Source organism: Oncorhynchus mykiss, chromosome 8 (genome assembly GCF_013265735.2).
Source record: "Oncorhynchus mykiss isolate Arlee chromosome 8, USDA_OmykA_1.1, whole genome shotgun sequence".
In the NCBI taxonomy this organism is placed as follows: Eukaryota; Metazoa; Chordata; class Actinopteri; order Salmoniformes; family Salmonidae; genus Oncorhynchus; species Oncorhynchus mykiss.
In genome coordinates this window covers 82636423-82648434 of record NC_048572.1, presented here as the reverse complement: position 1 = coordinate 82648434, position 12012 = coordinate 82636423, and the positions used below count along the sequence as shown (strand labels likewise).

General features: G+C 49.0%; 1 protein-coding gene across 2 annotated transcripts in view; it reads left to right on the top strand.

Annotated features, from left to right (window-relative positions):
- LOC110531020 (protein kinase C iota type) overlaps positions 1 to 12012 on the top strand; it is a 42438-nt gene that overhangs the window by 21312 nt on the left and 9114 nt on the right. For both annotated transcript variants that reach the window (XM_036986525.1, XM_036986524.1), the window contains 10 exons: positions 1240 to 1329; positions 2295 to 2345; positions 2457 to 2542; positions 2718 to 2852; positions 3955 to 4018; positions 4359 to 4414; positions 6623 to 6799; positions 7720 to 7904; positions 8514 to 8649; positions 9199 to 9412. In XM_036986525.1, coding sequence (XP_036842420.1) covers positions 1240 to 1329; positions 2295 to 2345; positions 2457 to 2542; positions 2718 to 2852; positions 3955 to 4018; positions 4359 to 4414; positions 6623 to 6799; positions 7720 to 7904; positions 8514 to 8649; positions 9199 to 9412 — 1194 coding nt within the window. The remainder of the gene's footprint in view (positions 1 to 1239; positions 1330 to 2294; positions 2346 to 2456; positions 2543 to 2717; positions 2853 to 3954; positions 4019 to 4358; positions 4415 to 6622; positions 6800 to 7719; positions 7905 to 8513; positions 8650 to 9198; positions 9413 to 12012) is intronic.

Genomic DNA, 12012 nt, shown 5'->3' with positions numbered 1-12012 from the left:
TTATTATGGATCACCATTAGTTCCTGCCAAGGCAGAAGCTACTCTTCCTGGGGTTTATTAAGGATCACCATTAGTTCCTGCCAAGGCAGCAGCTACTCTTCCTGGGGTTTATTATGGATCACCATTAGTTCCTGCCAAGGCAGCAGCTACTCTTCCTGGGGTTTATTATGGATCACCATTAGTTCCTGCCAAGGCAGCAGCTACTCTTCCTGGGTTTTATTATGGATCACCATTAGTTCCTGCCAAGGCAGAAGCTACTCTTCCTGGGGTTTAATAAGGATCACCATTAGTTCCTGCCAAGGCAGCAGCTACTCTTCCTGGAGTCCAGCAACATTAAGGCAGTTTATACAATTTAAAAAACATTACAATACAAAAAAAAACTATATATCCACCTCCATCCATCCGTCTTTCTCATTTATTAGAGATGTCTTCATGGGCAGATCTCAGATCACACTCATTGTGACTAGCCAGAAGTATCACTATGTAGAGATAAGGGTGTGGTTTGATATGCAGAGAGAAGGCAGTGGTGGGTGTGCCTTTAGGGGAGATGGAGAATGAACTGCGCTTTGTATTTGACTCTATACGATGATTTAAGACTAACCTTGTTTGTAGTAGTGATGAACAAACTGGGCTGGCTACCCAGAAAAGAAGTGTTGCTGGTTGCAAACTTTATTTCCAAAGTGACACGACAAGATAAGTTGTATAACTGAAAGGTTTTTGTTTTGCGTTTCAAATGTTTGTGTGTGTGTGTGTGTGTGTGTGTGTGTGTGTGTGTGTAAGTATGATCATTTTATTTGGATACAGCAAATACGTTGTCTTGTAAGCCCATGTGGGCTGGGTGTGATGAAGATGCATGACTCGATCTCTCTATCGTATACTCCACTAGGCTCTGAAAAACAAACTTAACATAATGAAGACCGAGACACTGCCTCCACACACACCTACACGCTCTCTGTCTTAGACACGGATATTCAATATTGAGAATATCTCAATAACCTCAGCTTAGACATTTTGAGAGTCTTCACTGTAAAAGTAACACACTGGCTTTGTGTTAACTTGTGGTGTTTGGGCAGATAAAATGATTCTGACTATCATATCGGCCTTTGTGACTCTGGTCAGAAGTATTTGTGCACTGAATAGGGAATCGGGTGGTTCCAGTAGGTTTATCTATCATCAGACACTTGGATGTACACAGAGTACACAGTGACCCAGCCATGACCCGTCTCTCTGTCTTCCCAGGTGACCCGTGTACAGTATCGTCTCAGCTGGAGCTGGTGGAAGCCCTGAGGCTCTATGAAGTCAACAAAGACTCTGAACTCATCATCCACGGTAACGGGACCTTCTGCATCTGACAACATAGTAAATACATAAACCTTCCATTAATAAAAAATAAAACATTTAGTCATTTAGCAGACGCTCTTATTCAGAGCGACTTGCATGAACAATTACGGTGAAGTGCCCTGCTCAAGGGCACATCGTCAGATTTGTCACCTTGTCGGCTCGGGGGGGATTCGAACCAGGTACCTTTCAGTTAGTGGCTTGTCGCGCCTAACCTCTAGGCTACCTGCTTTCCCAAATGTATAAACTGTTTTGATACCCAAGGGAAAGTCTTTGCTGGTCTGACAGTGCAGACAACATCCCGACAACAGAATAAGTATACTGAGCTTCCATTACATTCAATTCAATGTATTTATTGAATTGAATAAATGTTTTTTTTTTACAACAGCAGACACCATTATAAGTCACACTCTGTCTGTTCCACTGATACTCTCCTGCTAACTAGATTAACATCACACAGCCTCACAGACACCAGGAAATAGACCAGTGTTTATAGAGTTGTCTGTCTGTCAGTGCATGTGAGATTGGTTGTCTTTTATCAACACCAGAGAGAAAGCAGGGCCACAGGTTAAGAGCAAGATGGAGGAAGTAGAGGAGAGTGTGTGTGTGGTGGGGTGGGGGGGGCAAGAGCGGGAGGGGAGTGGAGGGGGGGGGGGGGCAGAGCAGGAGAGGTGGGGGGGACCAGAGAGGAGGGGGGGGGGGGGGCAGAGCAGGAGGGGGGGGGGGGCAGCGCAGGAGAGGTGGAGAGGGGTGGACCAGAGCAGGAGAGGAGGAGAGGGGGGGGACCAGAGCAGGAGAGGAGGGGGGACCAGAGCAGGGGAGGTGGAGGATAGGGGGAAGGGCACAGTCTGCTAGATAATGAGAGCATCCACTCTACCCCACCTCTGGCGCACACACAGGCACGTGTGAGGTAGGAATTGCAACCATGGTTTAATGGTGTCCCTTTCTTCCTCCAGTGTTTCCATGTATCCCAGAGAAGCCTGGCATGCCCTGTCCAGGAGAAGACAGTAAGTCTACATCTCTTGTCCCTTCTATTGTTCTCTGAAGATTGGAGTATCTCTCTGAGACACACACACACACACTTGTTCCAGTAATCCCCGTGTTCTTCTCTTCCTCAGAGTCTATATATCGTCGTGGGGCGCGGCGCTGGAGGAAACTCTACTATGCCAGTGGTCATGTCTTCCAGCCCAAACGGTTCAACAGGGTGAGAATCCTCTCTGTCCCTGTCTCTCTTTCTCTCTCTTTCTCTCATCTCTCTCTTCCACTCCATCTCTCTGTCGTCCCAATCAGTGACTTAGCTGTATTAATGATAAGTTGATATTTGAAGGTGGTTGTGGTTGTTTTAAATTTGTCTGTTCTCTCCTGTATACTCATGGTAGAGAGCTCACTGTGCCATCTGCACAGACCGTATCTGGGGTCTGGGGAGACAGGGCTACAAATGCATCAACTGCAAACTGCTGGTCCACAAGAAGTGTCACAAGCTGGTCAGCGTGGAGTGTGGTAAACAGATCCAGGTGAGATGCAGAGAGCAGGCAGAGCCTGGTGGCCCCGAGTTTTACTTTTCTTCAGTCATGCGGTCAGAGAAACTGTGGGCCCTGAGTGTTAACTTAGTTCAGTTATGCGGTCAGAGAGACTGTAGGGCCTGAGTGTTAACTTAGTTCAGTTATGCGGTCAGAGAGACTGTGGGCCCTGAGTGTTCAGTTATGCGGTCAGAGAGACTGTGGGCCCTGAGTGTTAACTTGGTTCAGTTATGTGGTCAGAGAGACTGTGGGCCCTGAGTGTTAACTTAGTTCAGTTATGCGGTCAGAGAGACTGTGGGCCCTGAGTGTTAACTTAGTTCAGTTATCCTGTCAGAGAGACTGTGGGCCCTGAGTGTTAACTTAGTTCAGTTATGCGGTCAGAGAAACTGTGGGCCCTGAGTGTTAACTTAGTTCAGTTATGCGGTCAGAGAGACTGTGGGCCCTGAGTGTTCAGTTATGCGGTCAGAGAGACTGTGGGCCCTGAGTGTTAACTTAGTTCAGTTATGCGGTCAGAGAAACTGTGGGCCCTGAGTGTTAACTTAGTTCAGTTATGCGGTCAGAGAGACTGTGGGCCCTGAGTGTTAACTTAGTTCAGTTATGCGGTCAGAGAAACTGTGGGCCCTGAGTGTTAACTTAGTTCAGTTATCCTGTCAGAGAGACTGTGGGCCCTGAGTGTTAACTTAGTTCAGTTATGCGGTCAGAGAAACTGTGGGCCCTGAGTGTTAACTTAGTTCAGTTATGCGGTCAGAGAGACTGTGGGCCCTGAGTGTTAACTTAGTTCAGTTATGCGGTCAGAGAGACTGTGGGCCCTGAGTGTTAACTTAGTTCAGTTATGCGGTCAGAGAGACTGTGGGCCCTGAGTGTTAACTTAGTTCAGTTATGCGGTCAGAGAGACTGTGGGCCCTGAGTGTTAACTTAGTTCAGTTATGCGGTCAGAGAGACTGTGGGCCCTGAGTGTTCAGTTATGTGGTCAGAGAGACTGTGGGCCCTGGACCTACTGTAGTTTCGGGCTCATAAAGGACTGACTTGAAATACTTTTTGCCTCCGTATTTCTCAATGATTCTCTGTCGTTCTCTCATATCTCTCATCTGTCTAGGAGCCCATCATGGGGCCTGATAGGGGGGCCTCCATCACACCATTAGACCACTCTGAACAGCCAGGTAACACACGCACACCGACTTGTTAAAGACTTAGATAACTAGCCTTGGTGAGCAAAGCTAGGTAAACAATCAAAGACATTTTGGCTAAATGAATAGTTCCTTCAGACCTTAGTCACTAAGTTGCATCTAGCAGGAAGACCGCTTTAAGCCCAGTGGCTGGCTGAATGAGAAAGCTTAACATTCCCGCTAGGAAGCCTTCTGTATCACTCTCTAGTGTCTTGGAGGAAGCCTTCTGTATCACTCTCTAGTGTCTAGGAGGAAGCCTTCTGTATCACTCTCTAGTGTCTAGGAGGAAGCCTTCTGTATCACTCTCTCGTTCTCTCTCTCGTTCTCTACTCAGGTCCTCAGAACAAAGACTCCAGTGAGAGTTTGAACTCAGATGGAGAAGAGAAAGAGGTGTGTTTGTTGCCAAATGTCTGTCTTTATCTGTCTCTACCTCGTGTTTCTATCTCACGTCTGTCTCTACCTCGTGTCTCTGTCTCATGTCTCTCTACCCCGTGTCTGTCTCATGTCTCTCTACCTCGTGTCTCTGTCTCACGTCTATCTCTACCTCGTGTCTCTGTCTCATGTCTGTCTCTACCTCGTGTCTCTGTCTCATGTCTCTCTACCTCGTGTCTCTGTCTCATGTCTCTCTACCTCGTGTCTCTGTCTCACGTCTATCTCTACCTCGTGTCTCTGTCTCATGTCTGTCTCTACCTCGTGTCTCTGTCTCATGTCTCTCTACCCCGTGTCTCTGTCTCATGTCTCTCTACCTCGTGTCTCTGTCTCACGTCTATCTCTACCTCGTGTCTCTGTCTCATGTCTGTCTCTACCTCGTGTCTCTGTCTCATGTCTCTCTACCCCGTGTCTGTCTCATGTCTCTCTACCTCGTGTCTCTGTCTCACGTCTATCTCTACCTCGTGTCTCTGTCTCATGTCTGTCTCTACCTCGTGTCTCTGTCTCATGTCTCTCTACCTCGTGTCTCTGTCTCATGTCTCTCTACCTCGTGTCTCTGTCTCACGTCTATCTCTACCTCGTGTCTCTGTCTCACGTCTATCTCTACCTCGTGTCTCTGTCTCATGTCTGTCTCTACCTCGTGTCTCTGTCTCATGTCTCTCTACCTCGTGTCTCTGTCTCATGTCTCTCTACCTCGTGTCTCTGTCTCACGTCTATCTCTACCTCGTGTCTCTGTCTCATGTCTGTCTCTACCTCGTGTCTCTGTCTCATGTCTCTCTACCTCGTGTCTCTGTCTCATGTCTCTCTACCTCGTGTCTCTGTCTCATGTCTCTCTACCTCGTGTCTCTGTCTCATGTCTCTCTACCTCGTGTCTCTGTCTCACGTCTATCTCTACCTCGTGTCTCTGTCTCATGTCTGTCTCTACCTCGTGTCTCTGTCTCATGTCTCTCTACCCCGTGTCTCTGTCTCATGTCTCTCTACCTCGTGTCTCTGTCTCACGTCTATCTCTACCTCGTGTCTCTGTCTCATGTCTGTCTCTACCTCGTGTCTCTGTCTCATGTCTCTCTACCCCGTGTCTGTCTCATGTCTCTCTACCTCGTGTCTCTGTCTCACGTCTATCTCTACCTCGTGTCTCTGTCTCATGTCTGTCTCTACCTCGTGTCTCTGTCTCATGTCTCTCTACCTCGTGTCTCTGTCTCATGTCTCTCTACCTCGTGTCTCTGTCTCACGTCTATCTCTACCTCGTGTCTCTGTCTCACGTCTATCTCTACCTCGTGTCTCTGTCTCATGTCTGTCTCTACCTCGTGTCTCTGTCTCATGTCTGTCTCTACCTCGTGTCTCTGTCTCATGTCTCTCTACCTCGTGTCTCTGTCTCATGTCTCTCTACCTCGTGTCTCTGTCTCACGTCTATCTCTACCTCGTGTCTCTGTCTCACGTCTATCTCTACCTCGTGTCTCTGTCTCATGTCTGTCTCTACCTCGTGTCTCTGTCTCATGTCTCTCTACCTCGTGTCTCTGTCTCATGTCTCTCTACCTCGTGTCTCTGTCTCACGTCTATCTCTACCTTGTGTCTCTGTCTCATGTCTGTCTCTACCTCGTGTCTCTGTCTCATGTCTCTCTACCTCGTGTCTCTGTCTCATGTCTCTCTACCTCGTGTCTCTGTCTCACGTCTATCTCTACCTCGTGTCTCTGTCTCATGTCTGTCTCTACCCCGTGTCTCTGTCTCATGTCTCTCTACCCCGTGTCTCTGTCTCATGTCTCTCTACCTCGTGTCTCTGTCTCATGTCTCTCTACCTCGTGTCTCTGTCTCACGTCTATCTCTACCTCGTGTCTCTCTACCTCGTGTCTCTCTCTCATGTCTCTCTACCTCGTGTCTCTGTCTCATGTCTGTCTCTACCTCGTGTCTCTGTCTCATGTCTGTCTCTACCTCGTGTCTCTGTCTCATGTCTCTCTACCTCGTGTCTCTGTCTCACGTCTATCTCTACCTCGTGTCTCTGTCTCATGTCTCTCTACCTCGTGTCTCTGTCTCACGTCTATCTCTACCTCGTGTCTCTGTCTCATGTCTCTCTACCTCGTGTCTCATGTCTGTCTCTACCTCGTGTCTCTGTCTCATGTCTGTCTCTACCTCGTGTCTCTGTCTCATGTTTAACTCTGTCTGTCTGTCCTGTAGGCCCGCTGCAGCAGAGACACGGGGAAGTCAGCTTCCAGTCTAGGTCTGGTGGACTTCGATCTGCTGAGCGTGATTGGCCGGGGCAGCTATGCCAAGGTCCTGCTGGTCCGACTCAAGAAGACAGAGAGGATCTATGCCATGAAGGTGGTTAAGAAGGAGCTGGTCAACGACGACGAGGTACTAAACACACACTGGTACATGTAAACACACACTGATACCCGTAAACACACACCCACACACACTTGTACATGTAAACCCACACACAGTTACATTAACACATGATCGACACTTTGACAGGTGCTACCTGATCGATCATCTGTGCCATTTCTCCTTTGTCTGTCTAGTTCTTCTCTCTGTTCAAACCTATTATTATTATTATTATTATCTGTCCATCAATGGAGATCTGTATCTATTCACTGTGTTCACACATCGTCAGTCTCCTCACATCACTAGGGCATCCATTCACTGTGCTTAGAATGCCAGAAATCACTTATTCTGCAGCCCTCATCAGATGGGAGCAGTCTGTCAACACCATTCACTGTGTGTTCAGCCATTCTCACTCCTAACATCTTCTGTCTCATTCTGTAGCCTGTCAGTCGGTCTGCCTGTCTTCCTGTCAGTCTGTTTGCCTGTCTGCCTGTCAGTCTGTTTGCCTGTCTTCCTGTCAGTCTGTTTGCCTGTCTTCCTGTCAGTCTGTTTGCCTGTCTTCCTGTCAGTCGGTCTGCCTGTCTTCCTGTCAGTCTGTTTGCCTGTCTTCCTGTCAGTCTGTTTGCCTGTCTTCCTGTCAGTCTGTTTGCCTGTCTTCCTGTCAGTCTGTTTGCCTGTCTTCCTGTCAGTCTGTTTGCCTGTCTTCCTGTCAGTCGGTCTGCCTGTCTTCCTGTCAGTCGGTCTTCCTGTCAGTCGGTCTGCCTGTCTTCCTGTCAGTCGGTCTGCCTGTCTTCCTGTCAGTCGGTCTGCCTGTCTTCCTGTCAGTCTTCCTGCCTGTCGGTCTGTCCATCTGTCCTCTATCAGATAGATGGCTGGTCATTTCTACTAAACTTTTTTTTTGTTGCGTTTTAAGACTTGATTTCCAAATGGTGTGTGTGTGTGTGTTGTAGGACATTGACTGGGTCCAGACAGAGAAGCACGTGTTTGAGCAGGCGTCCAACCACCCCTTCCTAGTGGGGCTTCACTCCTGTTTCCAGACTGAGAGCAGACTGTTCTTTATCATAGAGTATGTGAACGGAGGAGATCTGATGTTCCACATGCAGAGACAGAGGAAAATACCTGAGGAACACGCCAGGTGAGAACAGTGAAGTCATGGCTACACCAGACACCAGGAAATAATCCTGGGGGCGTTTCAATCTTACCCGACGAGGTCTGTAGTGCCGTTCTACCTGATAATTAATGCACCCACCTGGTGTCCCAGGTATAAATCAGTCCTTGATTACAGGGAAACAAATGATACCCTTTAAAGCAGTGGAACTGGCTTCCAGGTCCAGATTTGAATTTGAAGGGTATGTCATGTCCGTTCCTCTGAAACGCCCAGGACTACACATCTACTGTTCTCCCCCAGTAGGCTCACGTTGCCAGACGTAAAATTCCCACATCTCCGAACCTAGAACCTTTGGGGCAGGCCACCAGCTCTAGCACACCTGGGGGTGTATTCATTATGCCGATTCTGTTGCAAAACGTTTCTTAAACGGACGCAAACGGGGTGAGACCTACCTGAATTTGTCCAATGCCAATACATTTGCTTTTTAGTTGCAAAATGTTCCGTTTTGGACTAATAATTACACCTCTGATTCGACGAACCAAGGGCTTGGTGATTAGCTGCGTAGCTCTAAGACGGTGGTGGTGTGTGTGTGTTGAGTCTGACTAGTTCTTCACCATCCCTCTGTGTGTGTGTCAGGTTTTACTCTGCAGAGATCAGCTTGGCGTTGAACTACCTCCACGAGAGAGGCATCATCTACAGAGACCTCAAACTGGACAACGTGCTGCTGGAGTCGGAGGGACACATCAAACTCACTGACTACGGCATGTGCAAGGTGGGTGTCGAAAGTGTGTCTGTTGCTGTGTTTCTGTCTGTTGCTGTGTTTCTGTCTGTTGCTGTGTTTCTGTCTGTTGCTGTGTTTCTGTCTGTTGCTGTGTTTGTCTGTTGCTGTGTTTCTGTCTGTGCTGTGTTTCTGTCTGTGCTGTGTTTCTGTCTGTTGCTGTGTTTCTGTCTGTTGCTGTGTTTCTGTCTGTACTGTGTTTCTGTCTGTACTGTGTTTCTGTCTGTGCTGTGTTTCTGTCTGTACTGTGTGTCTATCTTTTTGTTGTGTGTGTGTGTGCGCGGTTGTAGTTGTCCTTGTACATCTTAAGCTTGTGTGTGTGTGTGTGTGTGTGTGTTACATTTGAGTCATTTAGCAGAAGCTCTTATCCAGAGCGACTTAGAGCAGAGAGTATATACATTTTCATTCCTCTTATGTACTGGTCCACTGTGGGAATGGGACCCACAACCCTGGCGTTGCAAGTGGCATGCTCCAACTGAGCCCAACGGGACCCTGAACGTTGTGAGGTGTGTGTGTGTGTGTGTGCTTCCTGATGCTGTGTAGGAGGGCTTGAGGCCAGGGGACACCACCAGTACGTTCTGTGGGACCCCCAACTACATCGCCCCCGAGATACTGAGAGGAGAGGACTACGGTTTCAGCGTGGACTGGTGGGCTCTGGGGGTGCTGATGTTTGAAATGATGGCTGGACGGTCGCCCTTCGACATTGTAGGAAGCACCGACAACCCAGACCAGAACACAGAAGACTACCTATTCCAAGGTAATGCTGTTAGGACAGGGTCAAAGTTCATGTTATGGAAAGTACTCGTGTTGTTTACTCTGCATTGGCCGATCCTCAAGAGAAAGTACGTGGTACTCTTATCAGTCAGTTAAAAAGGATCTCTGTGCAACTAGACTTGGGCGGTAAACGGTATATACCGTGTACCGGGTTATTTGGAAATAGCCATGAGATGGTTTTTCAGTACCGTTGAAACAATTTCTTTTAAGTTTTTCAATACTTTTTAATATTTGTAGCTACTTTTACAGTAAATACCTGCAGTGAACTTGTGCACCATGTTAGGAGATAAATCATATTGCGTTCTGCATTTTACCAGTCACATTATTTTACATTATGAAGCTTACCGTAGTTCCCCCAGAACAGTTGAGCCAGTCACGTGTGTTTGTAAATAGCACAACGGGAGAAAGCGGGAGCTGGTGAGTTCAGCTGTTGCGCTTCCTATCGAGTGCTCAGGGACTGCAACTATAGTTTCCCTTCACAGAAAATACATTCGTGCAACGTATTTGGCAGAAAATATCTTCATTGTCATCAGTGACAATAGAAGTCCATCTGGCTGTAAGTCAATTCTTACAATGAAAAAGCAAGGTCTTTTTTTGTTGTTGCAAGAAACGATGCATGGCCATCATATTTCTAATGTTTATCACAGAACAAATGTAGCCAGCTACATTTCCTAATGTTTTGTTTAAAGTTAATCTTGCGTCTTACCGGAGGAAAAGAGTCTGTCGACACTGAGAGAAGTAGCTACACGTCAGTCGTTGTCTTTTGATATCCGTTCGTGATTTGTCATCCGAGTGGAAAAGTGCAACTGAAGCACAAAATTAGTTGGACAACGAACAGTAAATTACAATAATACGCATTTTAGATCTGCGTTTTCCCTGCGTGAAAAACAAGTAATTCTGTTTTAACTCGACTCCTCTAAGTTTAACTTGCTATTTCTCTAAGTGGCTGAATTAATAAGGGCTTCATATTGTGTTAGCTGTCTGCCATGTTTGAGAAGTCAAAGCTCTCTTGGGATGAGTTATCTGTAGACAAACTCCAGACAGACACTGTGTGTACACAGCAGGCCTGTTGCCCTAGCGACTCCAGACAGACACGGTGTGTACACAGCAGGCCTGTTGCCCTAGCGACTCCAGACAGACACGGTGTGTACACAGCAGGCCTGTTGCCCTAGCGACTCCAGACAGACACGGTGTGTACACAGCAGGCCTGTTGCCCTAGCGACTCCAGACAGACACGGTGTGTACACAGCAGGCCTGTTGCCCTAGCGACTCCAGACAGACACGGTGTGTACACAGCAGGCCTGTTGCCCTAGCGACTCCAGACAGACACGGTGTGTACACAGCAGGCCTGTTGCCCTAGCGACTCCAGACAGACACGGTGTGTACACAGCAGGCCTGTTGCCCTAGCGACTCCAGACAGACACGGTGTGTACACAGCAGGCCTGTTGCCCTAGCGACTCCAGACAGACACGGTGTGTACACAGCAGGCCTGTTGCCCTAGCGACTCCACACAGACACGGTGTGTACACAGCAGGCCTGTTGCCCTAGCGACTCCAGACAGACACGGTGTGTACACAGCAGGCCTGTTGCCCTAGCGACTCCAGACAGACACGGTGTGTACACAGCAGGCCTGTTGCCCTAGCGACTCCAGACAGACACGGTGTGTACACAGCAGGCCTGTTGCCCTAGCGACTCCAGACAGACACGGTGTGTACACAGCAGGCCTGTTGCCCTAGCGACTCCAGACAGACACGGTGTGTACACAGCAGGCCTGTTGCCCTAGCGACTCCAGACAGACACGGTGTGTACACAGCAGGCCTGTTGCCCTAGCGACTCCAGACAGACACGGTGTGTACACAGCAGGCCTGTTGCCCTAGCGACTCCAGACAGACACGGTGTGTACACAGCAGGCCTGTTGCCCTAGCGACTCCAGACAGACACGGTGTGTACACAGCAGGCCTGTTGCCCTAGCGACTCCAGACAGACACGGTGTGTACACAGCAGGCCTGTTGCCCTAGCGACTCCAGACAGACACGGTGTGTACACAGCAGGCCTGTTGCCCTAGCGACTCCAGACAGACACGGTGTGTACACAGCAGGCCTGTTGCCCTAGCGACTCCACACAGACACGGTGTGTACACAGCAGGCCTGTTGCCCTAGCGACTCCACACAGACACGGTGTGTACACAGCAGGCCTGTTGCCCTAGCGACTCCAGACAGACACGGTGTGTACACAGCAGGCCTGTTGCCCTAGCGACTCCAGACAGACACGGTGTGTACACAGCAGGCCTGTTGCCCTAGCGACTCCACACAGACACGGTGTGTACACAGCAGGCCTGTTGCCCTAGCGACTCCAGACAGACACGGTGTGTACACAGCAGGCCTGTTGCCCTAGCGACTCCAGACAGACACGGTGTGTACACAGCAGGCCTGTTGCCCTAGCGACTCCAGACAGACACGGTGTGTACACAGCAGGCCTGTTGCCCTAGCGACTCCACACAGACACGGTGTGTACACAGCAGGCCTGTTGCCCTAGCGACTCCAGACAGACACGGTGTGTACACAGCAGGCCTGTTGCCCTAGC